Raw genomic sequence first — 21,298 nt, 5'->3', positions numbered from 1 at the left:
CTTGAAGCAGGACCCTGGAGATCTGAGACTGGGCCCAGGCCACGTACCTAAGCCTTCCTGTGTCACACTCCTGTCCTTATAGCACCCCTGTGGACACAGCTTCTCTATCTCCTCAGTGGCACATACAATTGGTTGGCAGTTATAACCCATTCATGTCCTTCCAGAATGCCTCCTGTAACTAGAGGCTGGCGAGCTGAAACCTATTTCAAAGACTCCCTTGCTGCTAGGACTCTACATGCAAATCAGGCTCCTATATATGCACACCAGAAGGAAGCAAGGTGGAGGCCAGCTGCTTGACCTTTTGGCTGTCTCTGGTGACAAGGTGGTAGAAATACAGGACCTTTGAAAGCATAGGTAGGCTGGGCGCGGTGGCTCAGGCCTGTAATCGCAGCATGTTGGGAGGCCAAGGCGGGTGGATCACGAGGTCAGGAGTTCAAGACCAGCCTGGCCAACATGGTGAAACCCCATCTCTATTAAAAATACAAAAAATTTAGCTGGGCATGGTGGCACATGCCTGTAATCCCAGCTACTCGGGAGGCTGAGGTAGAATTGCTTGAACTGGGACCCAGGGGGGCAGAGGTAGCAGTGAGTGAGATCGTGCCACTGCACTCTAGCCTGGGCTCCAGAGCGAGACTCTGTTTCAAAAACATAAAAAGAAAAAGAAGAAAGCAATGGGCAGCTGAAATCAGCAGCCCAGTGTTGAATCTTCAGCTTCATGAATTCCAGGAGCAGTTATGGGGCAGAAGTGGCTTCTGAGTCCCCGAAGGCAGCCCCAGCAGTGTGTTCTTGAATTCAGCAGTCCCGACGGCAACCTTCTGATTCCCAGTCTTCTGGCCCTTCTCACGATTCTACAGCACCTTATCCGTACATTAAAATCCTTTCTTCTTAAGATACTGAGAGCAATTGATTTTCTGAACTTAACACTGATTGATTCATTCTCTTCAAAGCGTGGCCTTCAGAGTTGACCCCTGCCTTCTATGTGGCCTCAGCCAGGCAGAGAAGTTGGGTCACCACTTCCTCTGACTTGGCTCCACCCCATTACAACAGGCTGTATCCTACTGGCCTGTGGCAGCTCCCCATCACACTGGTGACCCAGTTACCTTCTGATAAAGCCTGAAGTGTCATTTCCCAGGCGTGCTGAGCCAGATCCTCCTTCCTTACCACATGATCCACTGACCCTTCTAGACCTACGAACGCCACTTCACATTTCTCTTTGGAAACCTTCATCCATTAGGTTTGACTCAGCCTGGTGAGATCTTTTCCCCGGCCCCACCCTCCCAACTCCCCACACAGGTGAACCAACATGAGAAACATCTGCCATTTATAACCACAGCAGTAATGCCAAAGGAGAGAGATGAAGTCCAACCTGGCCATCACTTTATATTTCTGCATAAGACAAGCACAATTGAGATGCTCGCTTCTGGCTTCATACCTGTGCCAAAGCAAGGCTTCTTTTTTCCTTATTTTACTTTTTTGAGACAAGGTCTCACTCTGTGACCCAGGCTGGAGTGTGGCCACGTAATCATAGCTCACTGCAACCTTGATTTCCCAAGCTCAAGTAATCATCCTGCCTCAGCCTCCCGAGTAGCTGGAATTACAGGCACATACCACCAGGCCTGACATTCCCCCCCCACCCCCCACGGATGGGGTCTCCCTATGTTGCCCAGACTGGTTTCAAACTCCTCAGCTCAAGTGATCTTCCCGCCTCAGCCTCCCAAAGTGCTGGGATTTCAGGTGTGAGCCACCATCCCTGGACCTTTCCTTTTTAAAACATAAAAATGGAAATGAATAGGACCAGCCAGTGGCTATGATGCAGCCAAAATGCCCTGTCTGGAAAGTATGCATCTAGGTAATCTTCCTCCGCTTTGCCAGGCGGTCTGAGGTCTGGGCTGGAGGCAATGGGAGGGACAGGGTGCCCAGTTTGTGATCTTCTTCACTGCCGGCGGCCACAGACACCCTTCTTTTGGAGATCTTCAGCCTCATGGCTTTGGCTATCTCCATCATCCTAAGGAAGACACAAACAGAACAACTGGAGAGACCCCTCAATGTGACTGTTCAGGGGGCTTTGGCAAAAGGTAGCACACATTCATGCTCCAGACCATAAAGACAGAATCCCAAAGGTTGCCAGCAGGCACAAAGCCCCTGGCAGAGAGGCAGGCAAGGTCCCCTCACCCACTGGGAACCATCAGCCAATTTCATTATAATGTGCTGCCCTTCAAAAAGATCCATATGGGTGATGAAAAACCAGGGTATCCAGAGCCCTGTGAGCAAGTTTTTTTTACCTCCCATAACCAAACTTTTAGCAACCAGGATTGAGCACTTGGTAGAATCTGACAGGTTCCAAGTACCTGTTCTCTTTTTTCAGCCTCACTGCCTGTGGGTACAGTTTGTGGACAGCCCTCAGAACAGTCCCTCCATGGACTGCTACAGAGTCCAGACAGAGGTGTGTTCACAGGCTCCCCTAGACACCCTCTGGGTTCCCGGATGTCAGATGCTCCTAAATCACTGACAAAGATCAGCTGACCCCACGGTTCCTGGGCAGCTCTGCCCCTACTGTCTGAATCTCCTCTACAAGGCTAGCCGGAGCCGAAAAGGTCACCTCCACCACCAGCTCTCCCAGTCTGGTCAGAGAAGTGCAACCATGACATCCCTGCCAAACGGAGGTTCCACCTGGCCTTGAACACCTCCCCTGGCAAACCCTTCCATCTGATTGTGAGGAAGCTCTTCTTACTAAGCTCAAATTGGGTTGTCCTACAACTTCCACCCTGGGCTGCACCCCTCAGACCCATACAGAATCCCGCTCCCCTGTGACAGCAATTCAGAGAATGGAGGCTGCCTGGTTATTCAGGAACAGAATGTTATGGAAAGGCTCAGGTCTCAAGGCCAACTACTCCCCTCTTGGTTGTGTAACCTTGAGAAAGTCATGTACTTTTCTGAGCCTGATTCTTCAATTGTTTTCTAGGGAAATCAGTGAGATAATGACATAATTTAAGACCGTGCCTAGCACAGAGAAGGCACTCAGTAATGTCTAGTTACTCATTCAGTCAATGATTCATTCACCGAAAATAGTCCTCTAGTTCCAAGTTGTTCCCACATTTAAACATCCTCAGTTCCCTTGGTGGTGCCTCATGCTTTCCAGTGGTACCAGAAATAAGACATCAAGGCACCCTGCAGGGAGCTCTTTATTCTGTTGTGCTCACCTTTTCTCACTGAGCTTCAAGTCCCCCTGTAACATTGTCAGGTCAATTTGGAAGTCGTGTATGTGCAAGGCAAGTACGATCACATATGCAGTAATCTTCGCCTTCATAGAATCCGAAATTAAGTTCCGTAATCTAGAAAATCAGTGGCAATAAAGGAGAAACAAAATTAAACTCTCAATTTCTCCAAAAGCAAAATAAGAACATCCAACCCTATTCTCATATGCACTGAATGTCTTCCCAACTTCAGGAAAGGAAAAGGAATGTGGGTGACTTCTTTGCCCTTCCAAGGTTCCTGGGCCTCACGCACAGTGGAGCAGTGTGCCAGTCCATGTTTCCCTCTGAGGCAGACAGAGAAGGCTGGGCCTACACTCTCCCTGGACACCGCTAGCGCTGAGTCTGTCCCGGGCTGCTCAGCAGGGCTGCTGGGAAAACAATCATCCCGAAATCAGCTGTGCTGATTCTTCCAAGCACACTCTAGAGCAGAAAACACACTCCAGGCAAATGGCAGGAAGGAAGCCCGGGGCAACGCTTGCGGGTCTTTCCTGAGTCCCCGAGTTGGGCTGCCCTTTTCTGCAACACTGCCTTTCCGCAGAACACCAGCTCTGTGGGACATCAGGAAGGGCTCTTCAAAAGTATGTGAAGTAAAACAAGTCTTTATTGGAGGACTTCCCAGAGCTTCTAAGATTCCCCAAAAGTAATACTTTTCCAAAAAGGACAGAGTATGCCATATTTAGCGTTTGCTAAACTTACTGGGGCCCCAGGAGCCTTCCAAATGGCAGCAGTCTCTTCAGCACTGCATCTCTGTGGACATGGAATTGAGTCCAAGCCCCTGCTGCTCACTCCCAACCCTCACCTACTTTCTCCTGCACAGGAAAAATCCCAGAAACCACCCCCTGACCTGCCATTGTTGTACGTCAAGCAGGTAAAGTGCTTCAGCAGTTTGGTGTTGATGATGTGGGGAACTCCAGGTCCCAGGGCACCTACAACACAAAGTTGAGTTTGATCATTTTCTCTCAAAACCCTCAGGCCACACCTCCACCATGAGTTGAGAGAAAAGCCAGGAGCTGGGCCACTGTAATGACCAGAACCAGGTGGTAAGAGAAGCAGGGCCCACAAAGCAGAACGGCCACATCGAAATGAAAACATGCTTGGTGTGCTTCAGCCTGCAGCTTGCCCTGCACAAGAGATGCTGGTGATGGGGCAGTGACAAGAAAACACAGCCGGAGGCCTAAGGACGCAGATTTAACATGACCTTAGAAAACAAAAATTGTGCTGAAAGCTCAGGGAGAGACGGGAAAAGCTGGAATTGGAATGTGAAAATAAGAACTAAGTGGCCAGAAGCAGTGGCTCACACCTGTAATCCCAACACTTTGGGAGACCGAGGCAGGCAGAACACCTGAGGTCAGGAGTTCAAGACCAGCCTGGCCAACACAGTGAAACCCCACCTCCACTAAAAATACAAAAATTAGCTGAGTATGGTGTAATCCCAGCTACTCGGGAGGCTGAGGCAGAACAACAGCTTGAACCCAGGAGGCAGAGGTTGCAGTGAGACGAGATTGCGCCACTGCACTCTAGCCTGGGCGATAGAGTGAGACTCCATCTCAAAACAAAACAAAACAAAACAAAACAAAACAAAACAAAAACTGGCTGGGCATGGTGGCTCACACTTGTAATCCCAGCACTTTGGGAGGCCAAGGCGGGCAGATCATGAGGTTAGGAGTTCAAAACCAGCCTGACCAACATGGTGAAACCCCGTCTCTACTAAAAACACAAAAATTAGCCAGGTGTGGTGGCGGGCACCTATAACCCCAGCTACTTGGGAGGCTGAGGCAGGAGAATCCTTTGAACCCAGGAGGTGGAGGATGCAGGGAGCCAAGATTGAGCCACTGCACTCCAGCCTGGGTGACAGAGCGAGACTCCATCAAAAAAAAAAAAGAACTAAGCAAATACAAGCTGAGTGCGGTAGCTCACACCTGTAATCCCAGCCAGCACTGTGGGAGCCCAAGGAGGGTGGATCACCTGAGGTCAGGAGTTCAAGACCAGCCTGGCCAATATGGAAAAACCCCGTCTCTACTAAAAACACAAAAATTAGCTGGGCATGGTGATGCCCGCCTGTAATCCCAGCTACTCAGGAGGCTGAGGCAGAACTGCTTGAACCCAGGAGATGGAGGTTGTACTGAGTCAAGATCATGGGACTGCACCCCAGCCTGGGTGACAGAGCGAGATCCTGTCTCAAAAAAAAAAAAAAGCATGACTAAGCAAATACAGTCATGTCCCACATTACGTTCTTTTGGTCAATGACAGGCCACATATGTGACAATGGTCCTGTAAGATTTTGTTTGACACAGGGTCTTGCTGTCACTGAGGCAGTGGTGCATTCAGAGCTCACTGTAACCTTGAACTCCTAGGCTCAAACACTCCTCCTGCCTCAGCCTCCCAAATAGCTGGGAGTACAGGCGTGCACCACCCCAGCTAATATTTTTATTTTTTTGTAGAGACAGTGTCTTGGTATGTTGCCCAGGCTGGTCTCAAACTCCTGCCCTGAAGTGATCCTCTCACCTTGGCCTCTCAAAGTGCTGACATACAGGCATGAGCCACCAAGCCCAGCCGGTCCCATAAGATTATAATATCACAGTTTTACTATTCCTTTTCTGTTTAGATACATTTAGATACACAAATGCCATTGTGTTACAATTGCCTATAATATTCAGCATAGTAACATGCTGTATAGGTTTGCAGCCTAGGAACAGCAGCTTATAGCATATAGCCTAGGTGTGTAGTAGGCTCTACCATCTAGGTTTATGCAAATATACTCTGTGATGTTTGTACAATGACAAAATTGCCTAAGGATACATTTCTCAGAACATATTCCCATCATTAAGCAACACATGACTACACTGAAAAACAGGAGTATAGACTATTGGATGTCCAATCACAGTAACAACAACTAAATACGCCTTGTGCCTAAAACCACAGACATCTCCTCCTGCGTTTCTAACTCTGGGTAGGTATGAGGGTGTGACCCACAAAGCGTCCTGGCTACAGGTGACACTGGGTTACCATCAGATTGACGCTCTCCTGTTAGAAATAAGCTGACACAACAGAAACCTGCCACAAGCTTTCAAGATACATATGTGTAACTCATAAGCGCTCTCTCCACACACACACACACACACACACACACACACACGGCTGACGTTTGTTCTAACAGTCCCTTAAAATTTTCATTTTATTTGACCTGGATATTCTACTTTGCCTAATGCAGAATAGAAGTAGCAAATGTTAGCTCTGGAAGGACCCTGAACTCTCATATAATCCAACGTGGCCCCGATTTTCAGATGAGAAAATGGGAGATCCAGAGAGAAAAAGGGGCCTGGCAAGTCCCCTCGACATGTCAGCAGCACCAGCAGGAATCTCACAGTTGACAATAAAGACTTGGACAGACACATTGATTTTCTTCTCTCATTAGAACTGATCTAAGAATTATAGACAAATAACAGACTGGAAACAATTAGAATTAAATGTTTACCATAGACTTACTTTTCCGCTTAACTACCCTCTGAGCTCGAAATTTGATGAGGGTATCCAGAAACCATATGCATCGGGCCTGGCGGTCTCGGCTCTCCACGTCTGATGGCAAAGACTTCAACGCTTCTATGACAACGGTGCAATGGCTAAAACAAGGAAAAGAAAGAGAGGCCTGTGTCAGGGTAAGATGGGCTCTGTCAGGACTATTTCCCTCTCACAAGAGCAGCAGGCGCCTCTCACCCCTGACACACTCAACAGCTAATGAAAGCCTGGGCAACAAGGCAAGACCCCATCTCTACAAAAACTTAACCAGCATGGTGGCACACTCCTGTGGTCCCAGCTACTCGGGAGCCTGAGGCAGGAGGATCACCTGAGCCCAGGAGGTCAAGGCTCCAGTGAGCTGTCTGCGCCACTGTACTCCAGCCTAGGTGACAGAGCGAGACCCTATCTCAGAAACAAAAAAAAACAAATGAACAAAAGCAGCTGATGAAGGCCAGTACACTCAACACTCCTTGTAACAGGAGGAACACGGTTTAGTGCAGGGATCAATAAAGGGCTAGACAGTAAATATTTTAGGCTTTGGAGGCCATACAACCTCTGTTGCAACTACCTGACTCTGCCATTGTAGTGCAAAAGCAGCCACAGATATTACTTAAGTAAATGAACAGGGCTGTGATCCAATAAAACTTTATTTATACTTTACTTACTCACAGGCAGCAGGCCAGACTTGGCATGTGGGCCGTAGTTTGCTGACCTGTTTTTATAGTCAGGAGCATACACTCTGTAGTCAGCCTGCTTGGGTTTCAATCCTTTCTCTGCCATTTAATGTCTTAGGCAAGTTTCCTTTTTTTTTTTTTTTTTTTTTTGAGACTAAGTCTCACTCTGTTACCCAGGCTGGAATGCAATGGCATGATCTTGGCTCACTGTAACCTCCATTTCCTGGGTTCAAGCGATTCTCCTGCCTCAGCCTCCCGAGTAGCTAGGATTACAGGCATGTGCCACCACGCCCGGCTAATTTTGTATTTTTAGTAGAGATGGGGTTTCTCCACATTGGTCAGGTTGGTCTTGAACTCCCGACCTCAGGTGATCCGCCTGCCTCGGTCTTCCAAAGTGCTGGGATTACAGGCATGAGCCACTACGCCCAGCCAGGCAAGTTTCTTGACATCTGGTACCCTAGTTTCTCCATCTATGAATTGGGGCCAATGATAGTACAGGTACTCTTCTCCTAAGGATTTTTTCTAGATTAAGAGATGATGCCAGTAAAGCTCTTAGAACAGTGCTTGGCAAAAATGTTAAGGCTCAGTCAATGCTCACTATTATTTTCAGGCACTGTTCTGCTAGCAAGACCCTGGACTCACAGAGATAAAAAGGCTCTTCAAGATCATCTCATAGCTGCCTCATTTTACAGACAGAAAAACTGAGGTTTCAAGAAGGGAAGATTAGGACAGAGCTCGGGGACTCAGTTTTCAGACTCCCCGTTCAGAGTTCGTTGCTGCACCGGCCCGAGTCACAATCACATTAAGACAACTATGAACTAGTAATGAGCTCTTTTTTTGGAAATAAATCTTTGAAGAGAAGAGAAAAAAAAAAAGTAGTAATAATAGTAATTCCAAGGCACTGGAAAGGCGCTGGATTTCAATGACAAGCAAAATTTAAAAACAAAAATTGGAGGAACAAACCTCAGATTGACAACTCTTCATCAAAATCAAGTTATTAAAAGAAAAAACTCAAAAGCAAAAAAAAATCTCACCATCATCCTAAAAGAAGCTGTTTTAATGGGAAAGGGGAGGGAGAAGGAAATAATCTCTGAATTGTTTAAAATATACAATGTTTTAAATACATAAATTGAATGTTAGAAAAGCTCGTCTACCATATCATCACAGAGAAACCATCACTTTGGACAGCACCCATTCCCAGGCCAGCATTTGGGCCCTGTCAGTGACAATCAGCATCAGCATGACACTGGGTGACACAGGCCAGCTCTGGTTCCCAGCCCCGGAGTAGAAGGCCTCGCCACCCTTTGCCCTGTCGCAGGTCCCATGCACTCAGAGACCAACCATCTCCCCTGAATGTGACCCACAGCTCCTGGAAGCCCAAACATTCAAGAAAACACTGACTCACTAATGTTCAAATGCTGAACAGACATACCTCCTCACTGACTGACACCCAAAGGACCTGCACAGTGTCTGACTACTGTTGTGTCCCAACAGCACTCCCCAGAATCCCCATCTGCTTAAGTCAGGGTACCTGTTCTCCTCAATCATCTTCAGTATTTCTTCTGATGTGACGTTCCTGAAAGCTTCAGACGGGCTCTGAAGAGCTTCATACTCAGCAGGGGAAAGAACTAGTTACAGGTCAAGAATATAATCCAACCAAAATAGAAACATCCAACTAGCTAGATCATCTCATAGCAGCGTCATGTCACAGACAGGTAAACTGAGGCTCAGAGAGCCGAAGATCACACAAGGCAGATCACACAGGGGCAGAGCCTGGTGACTCAGTTCTCAGACTCCCAGCCCAAAGCCCATTCCCTGCCCAGGCTTTTCTGCCTTTTCTCATTACAAAGCCACTGCAGGCATTTTCCTTCTAACCGGACCCATTGAGTGGTGACATTCTAAGCTCCAACCCTTCCTTTTACTAAAGTGGTCTGCCCTAGACTTTGGGCATTTGACTGGTTCAAAAGTCTTATTTTGACTATCCATGGAGAGTGACCCCAAAGGTCTGAGCTGTGGGCATTTGGGGCATTTGGCTGGTTCAAAAGTCTTATTTTGACTATCCATGGAGAGTGACCCCAAAGGTCTGAGCTGTGGGCATCTGGCATTTTGCTGAGGAATGGATTTGAATCCCAGGGGCTGGTCCCTCAGCTAGTGAGGAAGCCAAGTTAACCTCCTGGCAAGAGCACTGAGCAACTGCAAAGGTTTGGATGGAGCTCTTGTGAATGTCACAGAACACAGACACCTTCAGAAGACCTGACTGTGCACTCACATGCAAACATCTCCACTTGTGAAATAAGGCAGCTTTTCTACTGCAAGGATACGATCTTCAAATTTATACACGTCTTCAGGCTTGGTTGCATCATCATAGCAGGGAGGAAGGTAGAGGGAGTCATCTTGCAAGTCATTGTAGATAGCATCACTGACCAGAGCTTTTCAATAAAGAAACAATCCACGTATCACCCTCTTTGTTTTCAGTTCCCCAACATTCTTTTCAGTCTGTACACTTGAGACCACCAATGGTCCAGAAACCCCAAGTCTGAATGCTTCTGCCAAAGTGACTTGGCCTCTCCATCAGGCTGACTGCTTCAGGACTGCCATGTTCACTCATGAACAAACACGAGCTAGGCACTGGAGAAGGTGGAGGTAGCAAGATTCCCCTCAGGTAACTTAAAATAGAGTTGGGACAGACAGCTGTGCTAATACAGAAACATTTATAATACAAAATGAGAGAAACTAAAAGTGAGGGACGTCCAAAATAGCCTTTAATGGCTTAACTTCGAGAAAAATTTGCCACACATTGTAGGTGGAACAAAACTTTCAGAATATAACACTGTAACTGTCCTACAAGAATAACTATGAGGCCAGGTGTGGTGGCTCACACTTGTAACCCCAACGTTTTGGGAGGTGAAGGTGGGAGGATGGCTTGAGCCCAAGAGTTTAAGACCAGCCCAGGCAACATGGCAAGATCCCAGTCTCTCCAAAAAACTAACTAAAAAAATTAGCTGAGTGTGGTGGCACACATGGGTGGTCCCAGCCACTTGGGAGGCTGAAGTAGGAGGATCACTTGAGCCCAGGAGGTTATGGCTGCAGTGAGCCATGTCTGCACCACTGCACTCCAGTCTGGGTGATAGAGCAAGACCCCTTCTCCAATAAATAAATAAATAAATTTGTGAAAGTGTTGAAATCTATATAATCATAGGATATGGAAAGATTTTCCAAAAATTACTAGAATTCCATTCTTAATAGAAAAACTGCTCTGCCCAGGGCACAGTGGTGTGTGCCTATAATCCTAGCTACCTGAGAGGCTGAGGAGGCAGGGCTGCTTGAAGCCAAGAGTTCAAGATCAGCCTGGGCAACACAGCAAGACCTCATCTCCAAAACTGGTAAAAAGAAAAGCTGTTCTTATACAAACTTGCTTTTATGTTCTTATGATGTATTTGAACAATAAATACATTTTTAAATAATACAATTAAATACTCCAGGGGCTGAATACCGGAAAGAGAGCCACTGATCTCAAAGTGAAATGCCACCTCTGGAGGCTCACTTCCATCAACACATCAGCCTTTTTGACCAAAGCTTCCCTGCAACTCACAAGGAGAGATCTGAGGCCTTCTCCCTCCTCTGTGCCCTGTAGGCTGTAACCCCAGCGCCATGACCTCGGCAGGCACGCATCCATTCCATGTCTGTCCCTGTACTTGACTGTGAGATCACTAGAAGACAAGGCCATGTCGGATGTTTCTTACTACTTTCAGAGCCTGTCCCTGAGAAGGCCTTCAGCAAGAGGCAGAAAGGAATCCAGCACTAGATCCCAGCATTCCATCTGTGGATAGGTAAAAGATCTCAAGAGAAGAGAAAGCTGTCATTATGGGCAGACTCTTACCCCAAGTTCCAACTTCTTACCAGTCACACCCTTCGTGTCAATGATAGTCTCTGCAGCTTTAGCCACCGCCTGATTCAAAGATTCATTGCCAACTCTGTTCATTCTCCTGGCATTCAGAGCTCGCTTCTGTTTGGTGGTACCAAAGGCTTCAATACAAGAATCCATCTGTGTAAGAGATAAACCTGGTTACTGGGAACAGGGCAGGTAGGCGCTACCCCTCCTAGCTGTGTCACTATGGGGACACTCTCAGCATCCCAGAGCTATCACTACCTCACCTGTGAATAAGACTGAATCGCACCTATTTACCTCACAGGACTGCTGTAAGCACCAAATGATATTAACAGATTGGCCAATCAGTAGCATCTCCATCAGTAAGATAAAAAGACTTGACTAGGATTAGGGCTGGGAAATCTGTAGCACACAGCTTACCATTCTCCCATTCTATACCCATAACAGACAGGGATAATAGATTTACCATTCTCCCATCCTATACCCATAACAGACAGGGCTAATAGATCACTGACTCTTTCCCCTGAGCCAAAAGGTAGCCTCACATCCCTTCTCAATACAGTGCTCCACATAGCACCAGAGACTCAATCAATTTGCCATCTTGGGGTGAGATGACCTTTGTAGGGACCTTCTACATTGAAAATCCTCAAGTTTACTTTGTTTTAACATGAATATTTTCAGGCTACAACCAATATATTCTAAAACTTGGACTAAATCCTAAAAACAAGCATTATGCTACACTTGTATCAGCCCAGAGAACCGACTCCAAACATTGGCACAGAGCTGTGTTCAGCTGCCCGAGATGGCAGCAGGATTGTGCTCTGTGGCACCAAGGAGGCTTCTGCAGGCACAAACTAACTGTCCAGAGAAACAGACTGAACGAGTTGGGAGCAGCCAGGGAGACCCTTGTGTTCAACAAGCTCATTTCACTGATGGAGAAACCCAAGGTGTGGAAGGAACTTGCTTAAGGTCCCACATCTTAATTCTATCACACTCACCTTTTCTCTGTAAGTTTTGGTCTGACTGTCTAGTGCCAGTTCACTCTCAACTGATACATCTATCAAAACACACAAAAACAGAGAGAAAGAAAAGTCAATTGGGAGGCCTACAAATAGTAATAAATATTCATTTGTCTCTCTAAGAATAATAGATTTCTTTACTATAGGACTTCCCTGAGCCTAACATGAGTGTACACTGTGAATACTTAATATGTAGCTTTAGTACACAGTTAAAAAACTTGGAGAATAAATTAGAGAGCCAAATCAAGGGGTCATCTGGCCCAACCCCTTCATTTTAGAAATTAAAAAACAGAAGGCCCACAGATGAAACGACTTGCCCCAGGTCAGTTCACCAGGTAGAGACAGGATTAGAAAACAAATCCTTGGCTCTTTCTAGGAAATAATTTTTCTTTCTTGGTGAAAGAACTAAAAGCAAGCATAAACATGAGGTATGTGTTACTTATACGATGCTCTCTCATCATCTACAAAGTACTCAAATAAGGGGCAGTATAACTTACTAGACAACAGCACAAGCTCTGGAGTACAAGCTCTGCCATGCCTGACAACAGCACAAGCTCTGGAGTGGCCTTGCCTGTTATCTCAGACATCACCCCTGATAAGGTCATCTAACCTCTGTGCCAGTTTCATCATTGGTAAAAAAGAAAAAAAAAAGAACAACAGTACTTACTCCAGAAAGTCGGTGTGTGCAAGGAAAGTGCTTGGAACAGTGACTAGCATACAGTAAGGACTTAAATCTTATCTCTGTGTGTGTGCTAGCTAGAATAAACTCATATTTACTAATTTCTTACATATAAAAACAAAAATGTGTTTAATCAACATGTTAAATTACAATTTTCCTTGCCTCCTTGGATTTTACAAGAACAGTTGGAGGATGACTTAAATATAGTTATATGTTTGCAAAGCAGGGGGACACCTAGGAAATTCACAGATGGGTGTCAGGACTCAAGAGTCCTTTAAAATTACATGTAGGGCCAGGCGCAGTAGCTCAAGCCTGCAATCCCAGCACTTTGGGAGGCCGAGACGGGCGGATCACGAGGTCAGGAGATCGAGACCATCCTGGCTAACATGGTGAAACCCCATCTCTACTAAAAAATACAAAAAACTAGCCGGGCGAGGGGGTGGGCGCCTGTAGTCCCAGCTACTTGGGAGGCTGAGGCAGGAGAATGGCGTAAACCCGGGAGGCGGAGCTTGCAGTGAGCTGAGATCCGGCCACTGCACTCCAGCCTGGGCGACAGAGCGAGACTCCGTCTCAAAAAAAAAAAAGAAAAAATTATGTGTAAAATTTGGCCGGGCACGGTGGCTCACACCTGTAATCCCAGCACTTTGGGAGGCCAAGGTGGGTGAATCACTTGAGGCCAGGAGTTCGAGACCAGCCTGGCCAATGTGGTGAAACCCCATCTGTACTAAAAATACAAAAATTAGCCAAGTGTGGTAGCACACACCTGTAACCCCAGCTACTCAAGAGGCTGAGGCAGGATAATCACTTGAACCCAGGAGGCAGAGTCTTCCATGAGCCCAGATTGCACCACTGCACTCCAGCCTGGGTGACAAAGTGAGACTGGGTCTCAAAAAAAAAAAATTATATATGAAATTCCATATTAAAAAAAAATCCCATATATATATTTGTGTATTATATATGTTTCTCAGAAGTAGGTCCAGGTCCTTATCAGATTCTCAAAAGGGATGGAAGAACTGCTTTGAGGGAATAAAGCTGGAATTAATGCCCCTGAAGTATCAGGCAGATTCACAATGCTCCCAGTGATTCTTTCTTGTCTACTACCCTATCCTGCCATGGTTCTCAGTATTTAAGGGCATCACTAAGATTCAAGTTCTGAGATTTAAGGAACAGAAGCCCCTTGAACAGAAGCCCCTTGGAAGATCTCACTCTAGCCCTGAGCATTTGAAGATGACAAAGCAGAGAAGCAATGTAAATTCTTCCTCTGGATTAGGGGAAAAAAATAGATCTTCCCCAAATTAGTGCAGAGACTTGTCCTCAACATGAAAGTTACTATACAACTTAATAAGCAATTTCCTTTGTCTACCAGAAATTCTAAAACCTCTTTACCCCAACTATAACGGTTAAGAATTAAGAAAGATCCCTTTCAGCCAGAACCACCATCTTGCAGTAATTCATCAAAATGACGAACAGAAAGGGAAAGAGGAGAGGAACCTGATATATGTTCTCTAGGCCTTTTAGAAAACATGGAGTTGTTCCTTTGGCCACGTATATGTGAATCTATAAGAAAGGTGATATTGTAGATGTCAAGGGAATGGGTACTGTTCAAAAAGGAATGCCCCACAAGTGTGACCATGGCGAAACTGGAAGAGTCTACAATGTTCCCCAGCACACTGCTGGCATTGTTGTAAACAAACAAGTTAAGGGCAAGATTCTCGCCAAGAGAATTAATGTGCAGCACATTAAGCACTCTAAGAGCTGAGAAAGCTTCCTGAAACACGTGAAGAAAGATGATTAGAAAAAGAAAGAACCCAAAGAGAAAGGTACCTGGGTTCAACTGAAGCACCAGCCTGCTCCACCCAGAGAAGCACACTTTGTGAGAACCAATGGGAAGGAGCCTGAGCTGCTGGAACCTATCCCCTATGAATTCATGGCATAATAGGTGTTTAAAAAATAAAAGACCTCTGGACTATAAAAATGTTTCTCTTTATTGAGCAGAAGTGTAGTGTCCTCTCCCCCAAATATTTAAAGCAAATTTTAATTATGTCCTAGTTCATTATATAATGTCTTTACTATTCAAATTTAATGTACCTCTTGCTGAAAGATGTGAGGTAGCTTATTGTGCAACAAATTCGATTGTTTAGAAAATAGCCAGGTATTATGTATGAAATATTTGTACTGGTTTGAAGACAGACCCTCAAAATCATCAAGGAAGAAATAAAATAATTTACAAAAATAAAAAATAAAAAGAATTAAGGCAGTTCTTTGATGGAAAAGATTTTATATCAGACATGTCCTCTAATAATCTGCTCTGATCACTGCTCAGCTTGCTTTTATGAACCTCTGATCTCAAGTCTCTAAACACTATGGGGACAGGATCTGTGTCTGTCTTGCTTACTGCCACATCCACAGCCCCAGTTTGGTGCCTGGTACATTAGGTTATCAATAAGTGTGTGCTGAATAAAAACTCTAGGCTGGGCGCAGTGGCTCACGCCTGTAATCCCAGCACTTTGGGAGGCCAAGGCTGATGGATCACCTGAGGTCAAGAGTTTGAGACCAGCCTGGCCAACATGGTGAAACCCCGTCTCTACTAAAAATACAAAAATTAGCCAGGTGTGGTGATGTGCGCCTGTGATCTCAGCTACTCAGGAGGCTGAGGCAGAAGAACTGCTTGAATCCAGGAGGTGGAGGTTGCAGTGAGCCAAAATTGCACCACTGCACTCCAGCCTGGGTGACAGAGTGGGACTCCATCTCAAAAAAAAAAAAAAGTATACATATATAAAACCATTTTCTCAACACAGACAAAGCAGAAAAAACAGAATAAATAAAAGTAACTACAAAATGTGTTTTGTAAATCTAAAACTCAAGCCAACTCATCCAGCAAACCCAAACTATGCATTGTTTCTGACAGCTTTCATGACTGGGACCTACCTGAAAACAGTGGCTGCATGTTGAATAATTCAGCATCGTATACTTCCATTTGGCCAGAGGTCTTGTTCAAAATTCCCACAAAATGCCTGAATAAAGAAGGAATAATACAAGTAATAACAGATTATTCAAAAGTATTATTTGTAGAGCTTCCTTTTTTTTTTTTTTTTTTTGAGACAGAGTCTTGCTGTTGCCCAGGTTGGAGTGGAGTGATCTTGGCTCACAGCAACCTCACAACACCTCCCAGGTTCAAGCAATTCTCCTGTCTCAGCCTGCCGGGTAGCCGGGATTACAGGTGCATGCCACCATGCCTGGCTAATTTTTGTATTTTTAATAGAGATGGGGTTTCACCATGTTGGCCAGGCTGGTCTAACTCCTGACCTCAGGTGACCTGCCCCTATCAGCCTCCCAAAGTGCTGGGATTACAGGTGTGAGCTACTGCACCTGGCCCTTTTTCCTGTTTAAAAGTTCTCAACCTTGCCAGGCGCCGTGGCTCAAGCCTGTAATCCCAGCACTTTGGGAGGCCGAGATGGGCGGATCATGAGGTCAGGAGATCGAGACCATCCTGGCTAACATGGTGAAATCCCGTCTCTACTAAAAAATACAAAAAACTAGCCGGGCGAGGTGGCGGGCGCCTATAGTCCCAGCTACTTGGGAGGCTGAGGCAGGAGAATGGCGTAAACCCGGGAGGCGGAGCTTGCAGTGAGCTGAGATCCAGCCACTGCACTCCAGCCTGGGCGACAGAGCGAGACTCCATCTCAAAAAAATAAAAAATAAATAAATAAAATAAAATAAAATAAAAGTTCTCAACCTTCTCTCTGCCCACACACCTGAGAAATGCATCACCTACTCATAGGTAACAATAATCTCCCTCTACCCCTACCCCACAGCAATTCTCTGCATAGAGAGGGAAAAGGAAAGGATAGGATGGGATGGGAGGATATGAGGTGGTTCTGGAAAACAAAGAAAAAAGCTACCAGGTGATTCTGGTAGTTGACCACATTCGGGCTCGCTGCTGTACTGTAATGGAAAACTCTTTTGGGGTGTAGGAATCTAGAATTACACTAGAATTTATGGCACAACAGTTTTATGGAGGCAAAATCAAGTAAACGGGAAGGAGACCAGTTGGAACTAGGGCATCGTTGAGAGGGCAGAGTGCAGGGTTAGTAGTTCTCAGCACCTATACAGCAATCTGACCTCTACTGGAGTATGGTCCAGTAAGGCTCAGAAAGGGCCTGGTTTGTAGTTCATTGTTGGGTACCATCACAGGGCCCTGTCTGCATCACGCCAGCCCCCGAGAGTGATATAGTTGAGGCTGGACCATCTTCATTGTACAGAGGAGGAGACTAGGGGTCAGTGATGGGCAGAGTTACCCAGCCACTCAGTCAAACAGCAGCACAGAGGGATGGGAATCCCAGGCTTCTCTTTCCCAGCCCAGAGCCTTCAACACTACCAAGTTCTTTACCTGTCGTTAGTTCCCAGGTAAACTTCACGCAAGCTTTGACCTATTAGTCACACATTCCAAATTAATGGAGAGCGCTGCCTTTTGGAATAAGACAGCTATAAACAAACAAGGTTACAAATGAGGTTTTTTTTTTTTTTTTTTTTTTTTTTGAGGCGGAGTCTTGCTCTGTCGCCCAGGCTGGAGTGCAGTGGCACTATCTCGGCTCACTGCAAGCTCCGCCTCCTGGGTTCACGCCATTCTCCTGCCTCAGCCTCCCGAGTAGCTGGGACTACAGGCGCCCGCCACCACGCCCGGCTAATTTTTTTGTATTTTTAGTAGAGATGGGGTTTCACCGTGTTAGCCAGGATGGTCTCGATCTCCTGACCTCGTGATTCACCCATCTCGGCCTCCCAAAGTGCTGGGATTACAGGCTTGAGCCACCGCGCCCGGCCCTTACAAATGAGGTTTTTAGGAAATTCAAGTTATCTTTCCTTTCCAGCAATGTCTACAGGCGCGGGGAAGGGCTCTATGTCTAATAGGAACACAGGAATCACCTAGTAAACCTCTCTAGATGGCTCCTGCTGCCCTTAAAACAGACAGGAAACAGCAGTGCCAGTGCTGCCACCACTCCCAACCCCATCACCCTTCCCGCTGTCCCTTCCCCTGCCATTACCTGCACAAAGTGTTGCATTTGAGGGCTCCAGTACCAAAATTGTTTCCCACATAGGAAAGTCTATCTGTTTCAGCTGCCTAAAATGCAGAGAGGAGAAACTCCATTTACAACCAATGTTGAAAGGTATTAAGCATCATCTCTCTTTTCTACGTTTGCTGAGGCTTTTGAATCCAGACTCACAATGGATTAGAACTAGTTCATCTCTGGCAGATGATCCAGCTCCACTCTCTCTAAGGGAATATGGGGTGTCCCTGCGGGGGAAGCAAGACAACTTTTGGAAGAGAAGCCTCAGATGGTGCTAGCTTCTAAATGGTATGAAAAGCTCTTGGGGGAATTCTATCACAAGACTTGAGAGAGAGGCCCTGGGCTTCTAGCACTTATAGGCATGCAACAAAATGATTCTGTAAGCAATCTCTCTTTGGCCCAAAGTCCAAGCCCTTTTTCATCTTCTTTGCCCATCTCTCCCATGACTGTTCTTTGTATACTCTCAGGACCATGGCTGATTGACTCCCCAATCATAAGCAAGCTTTCCTGCTTCTCTGCATTTGTCCTCGCTATCCTTTTCACTTAGAACACCAAACCTTGACTGCCAAACCCTCGTTCCAGCCTTCAAGGCTCAGCTCCAACATGACCTCCCCAAGGAAGGCATTCTGGCAGAGACCTCTCCTCCCACTGAGCTCACTCTGCCCTGTACTCTTCCGCACGTGGCCTCAGAGCTTTGTGTAAAAGTGTCCCTCACAGCCAGTTCTCATCTCTCTAGAGCAGAGGTTCTCAATCCAGGGAAATCCACTCTGGTGCTACTGGCATCTAGTGAGTAGAGACTAGGGATGCTGCCCCCACAGTAAAGAATTATTGGCCCCAAAAGTCAATAGTCCTGAGGTTGAGAAACCCTGTTCTAGAGTATGAACTCCGAGTGGGGCTAGGCCTGATTTGGCTGTTTTCCTAGAAGCTTGCAGCACAGGGATACAGAGGAGGTTCCATAAATGCTTGTTGAAAGAATAAATGAATGAAAGATGGAGCCTGTCCCCACATCCCAAGTTGCTGGGCATCAGAGTTCTTCAAAAGTCCATTTGCTACTACTCTCCTGTTTCTCCCCTCACTCCCTCCCACACCACCCACTCCCAGGCGCCTTCTGAGCCCTGCAGAGTGGAGACAGCTGGCAACTGCTTCACTTACCAGGATCCGTTGATTCCTCTTCCTGGGGTTGGTGGAATCTTTGTTCTCATACAAGGTAAAGCGCATGTTGCCCGGACTCTGTAGCTTCCCGTTGGAGAACTGGACTGTAAGAGTGCAGCCCAAGAATCAGGTGAGAGCAGAAGGCCACACAATGTACGGTGGGACTAGACTGTCACTGGGAGGGAGTGAGTGTCAGAATGGGGATGGCAAGGAAGCTGGGGTCCTGACCCAAAGGGAACTAGAGGAGATCCGGGGCCAGCTGACAAGAGGGGTTAGGGAGGTGGGAGAACCCTGGGGAGGGGCTGTGACAGGGGGGAATGTCTCGCGGAAGGAGGCTGACAGCAGAGGCCTGGTCCACACCTAAAGTGACAGAAGGAACCCCTGCCCAGTCAAGAGAGGGAAACGGGGGAGGTGGGAGACCTGGTGGGTGAGGGGACAGCAGGGTCCTGGACACAGCCCTGGCGAGCGGGTGAGTGGGATGTCCCAATCCGGCTGGGCGGTAGTGACAGAAAGACGGACAGGGCAGCCCCGACCGAGCCCAGGAGAGTGGTGGAGACTACAGGCGTCCTGGCCCCGCTGGGGAGAAGCCTAACGGAGTGCGAGGGGACAGCTGAGATACCGAGACGGAAGGGGGGAGGGTTAGAGGAGCACTGCTCCAGCTCTGCAGTCTTTACCCAGTACAGCTCTCTGGCTCCCGTCGGGCGCCCCACAATACTGCCACCTCGCACTCGGCAACACCTCCGCCGCCATCTCGCCTGTCTGTCCGCCAAGCACAGCAGTTAAGACAGCAGTAGCCACAAACCCGCTTTTAAACACGCGGGACCCTAAGCCGCGCGGCGGGCCGGAAAAGGCGTGGCCCCGCCGGGCACCGCCCACAGTGCGCGAGCCGCGTGTCCCCGCCCCCCGCGCGGAGAGGCGTGGTCTCCGCCCACAAGGTGCCACACACTCGCGCGACTGGCCGAGGCGCGGCACGTGATTAGCTCAGCGCTCGCCTGCACTCTGGGTTTTGTAGGTCCAGAGCCTGAGGCGTCCTACGGCTTCAGCCTAAGCTTGCTGTCAGCCTTCTTCCGGCTCAGCACAGTCTGGAGAGAGCGTCGTCTCTCTCCTACCGTGACAAACACGTCTTTCCAAGACCTGAAAGACCAAGTTCAAATTTAGAATTCTCTAACAGGAACTCCTTGAGCCCCAACTAAATGTGGCCGCTGGCCAAAAGCCGCCCCTCTCTAGGGCCTCCCACCCACCCACGTGGACATCCAGTTCTACGTACAAGCTTTGTCCACAGTCCGACAAACAGCTCCCGGCAATGCGCTGTGGCGTGCACACATGTGGCCTGATCAACCCTGAGGTGATGGAACAGAAGCCCAACCAACCCCAGAGCCTTTGGGCAGGAGATTCTGGACTGAAATAGAAGAGGGAGTCCGAGCTGATGGACATGTCCCTTTTTCACTGCGGATTCAACCATTCTTCTGCACGGGGAGTTTTCAGAGCAGAAAAAAGGCAAAAGCAGGACCTTTAAGCATGGACCCTGGCCGAGGCCCCCTTTGCCCAAAGATGCGTGCTATTGAAGGGTAAGAACTCAGGTTGACTCCCCTCTGTCTTCCAAATCACCTTCTTTCAAGACTCTTTTCCTTCCACACATCCTCACACCCGCCTCCAACACCCAGAATCCTAGGAATAATCCTAAAGCCTGCAACTTGTCACTCTTTTCTAATTACCCAGTCTCAAACTTAAAGAAACACTGCAAGAACTTTTTTTGCCCTGAACCATTTAGAGTAAGCTGTCAACCTGATACCCTTTCACCCCTGAAGACTATAGTATTTCCTACAGACAAGGACATTCCCTAAATAACAACACAGCCATCAGCAAATTGCCAGGCGCAGAGGCAGAGGCAGTTCTATCCCTTGATTCTAGGAATTTGAGACCAGGCTGGGCAACATAACAAGACCCTGTCTCTACAAAAAATGATTAGTCACGTGTGGTGGCACACGCCTGTCGTCCCAGCTACTCAGGAGGCTGAGGTGGGAGGATTGCTTGAACCTAGGAGGCAAA

General features: G+C 47.3%; 1 protein-coding gene across 1 annotated transcript; it reads right to left on the bottom strand.

Moving 5' to 3' along the window:
* Nucleotides 1–1,355: 1,355 nt before the first annotated feature.
* Nucleotides 1,356–20,117, bottom strand: POLR1E (RNA polymerase I subunit E). The gene is made up of 12 exons (XM_007968704.3): nucleotides 19,924–20,117; nucleotides 19,250–19,353; nucleotides 18,074–18,150; nucleotides 15,960–16,045; nucleotides 12,332–12,390; nucleotides 11,345–11,489; nucleotides 9,766–9,873; nucleotides 8,976–9,072; nucleotides 6,741–6,874; nucleotides 4,099–4,180; nucleotides 3,201–3,332; nucleotides 1,356–2,005 (listed from the first exon to the last, which is right to left on the bottom strand). Exons 1-12 carry the CDS (start codon nucleotides 19,997–19,999, stop codon nucleotides 1,846–1,848), a joined length of 1,260 nt encoding a protein of 419 aa, XP_007966895.3. The 5' UTR covers nucleotides 20,000–20,117; the 3' UTR covers nucleotides 1,356–1,845.
* Nucleotides 20,118–21,298: the final 1,181 nt, after the last annotated feature.

This window comes from Chlorocebus sabaeus, chromosome 12, assembly GCF_047675955.1.
Source record: "Chlorocebus sabaeus isolate Y175 chromosome 12, mChlSab1.0.hap1, whole genome shotgun sequence".
In the NCBI taxonomy this organism is placed as follows: Eukaryota; Metazoa; Chordata; class Mammalia; order Primates; family Cercopithecidae; genus Chlorocebus; species Chlorocebus sabaeus.
This window is presented reverse-complemented; position numbering and strand designations above follow the sequence as displayed.

Bases quoted from the DNA above. Each gene is read 5' to 3' on its own strand.
- POLR1E (XM_007968704.3), bottom strand. From the start codon at position 19,999: ATGGCGGCGGAGGTGTTGCCGAGTGCGAGGTGGCAGTATTGTGGGGCG. The intron at 4,181-6,740 runs GTAAGTCTATGG...TTTGTGTTGTAG, and splicing joins GAGGGTAGTTAAGCGGAAAA to GTGCCCTGGGACCTGGAGTT. The intron at 2,006-3,200 runs GTGAGCACAACA...TGTCTTCCTTAG, and splicing joins TTGAAGCTCAGTGAGAAAAG to GATGATGGAGATAGCCAAAG.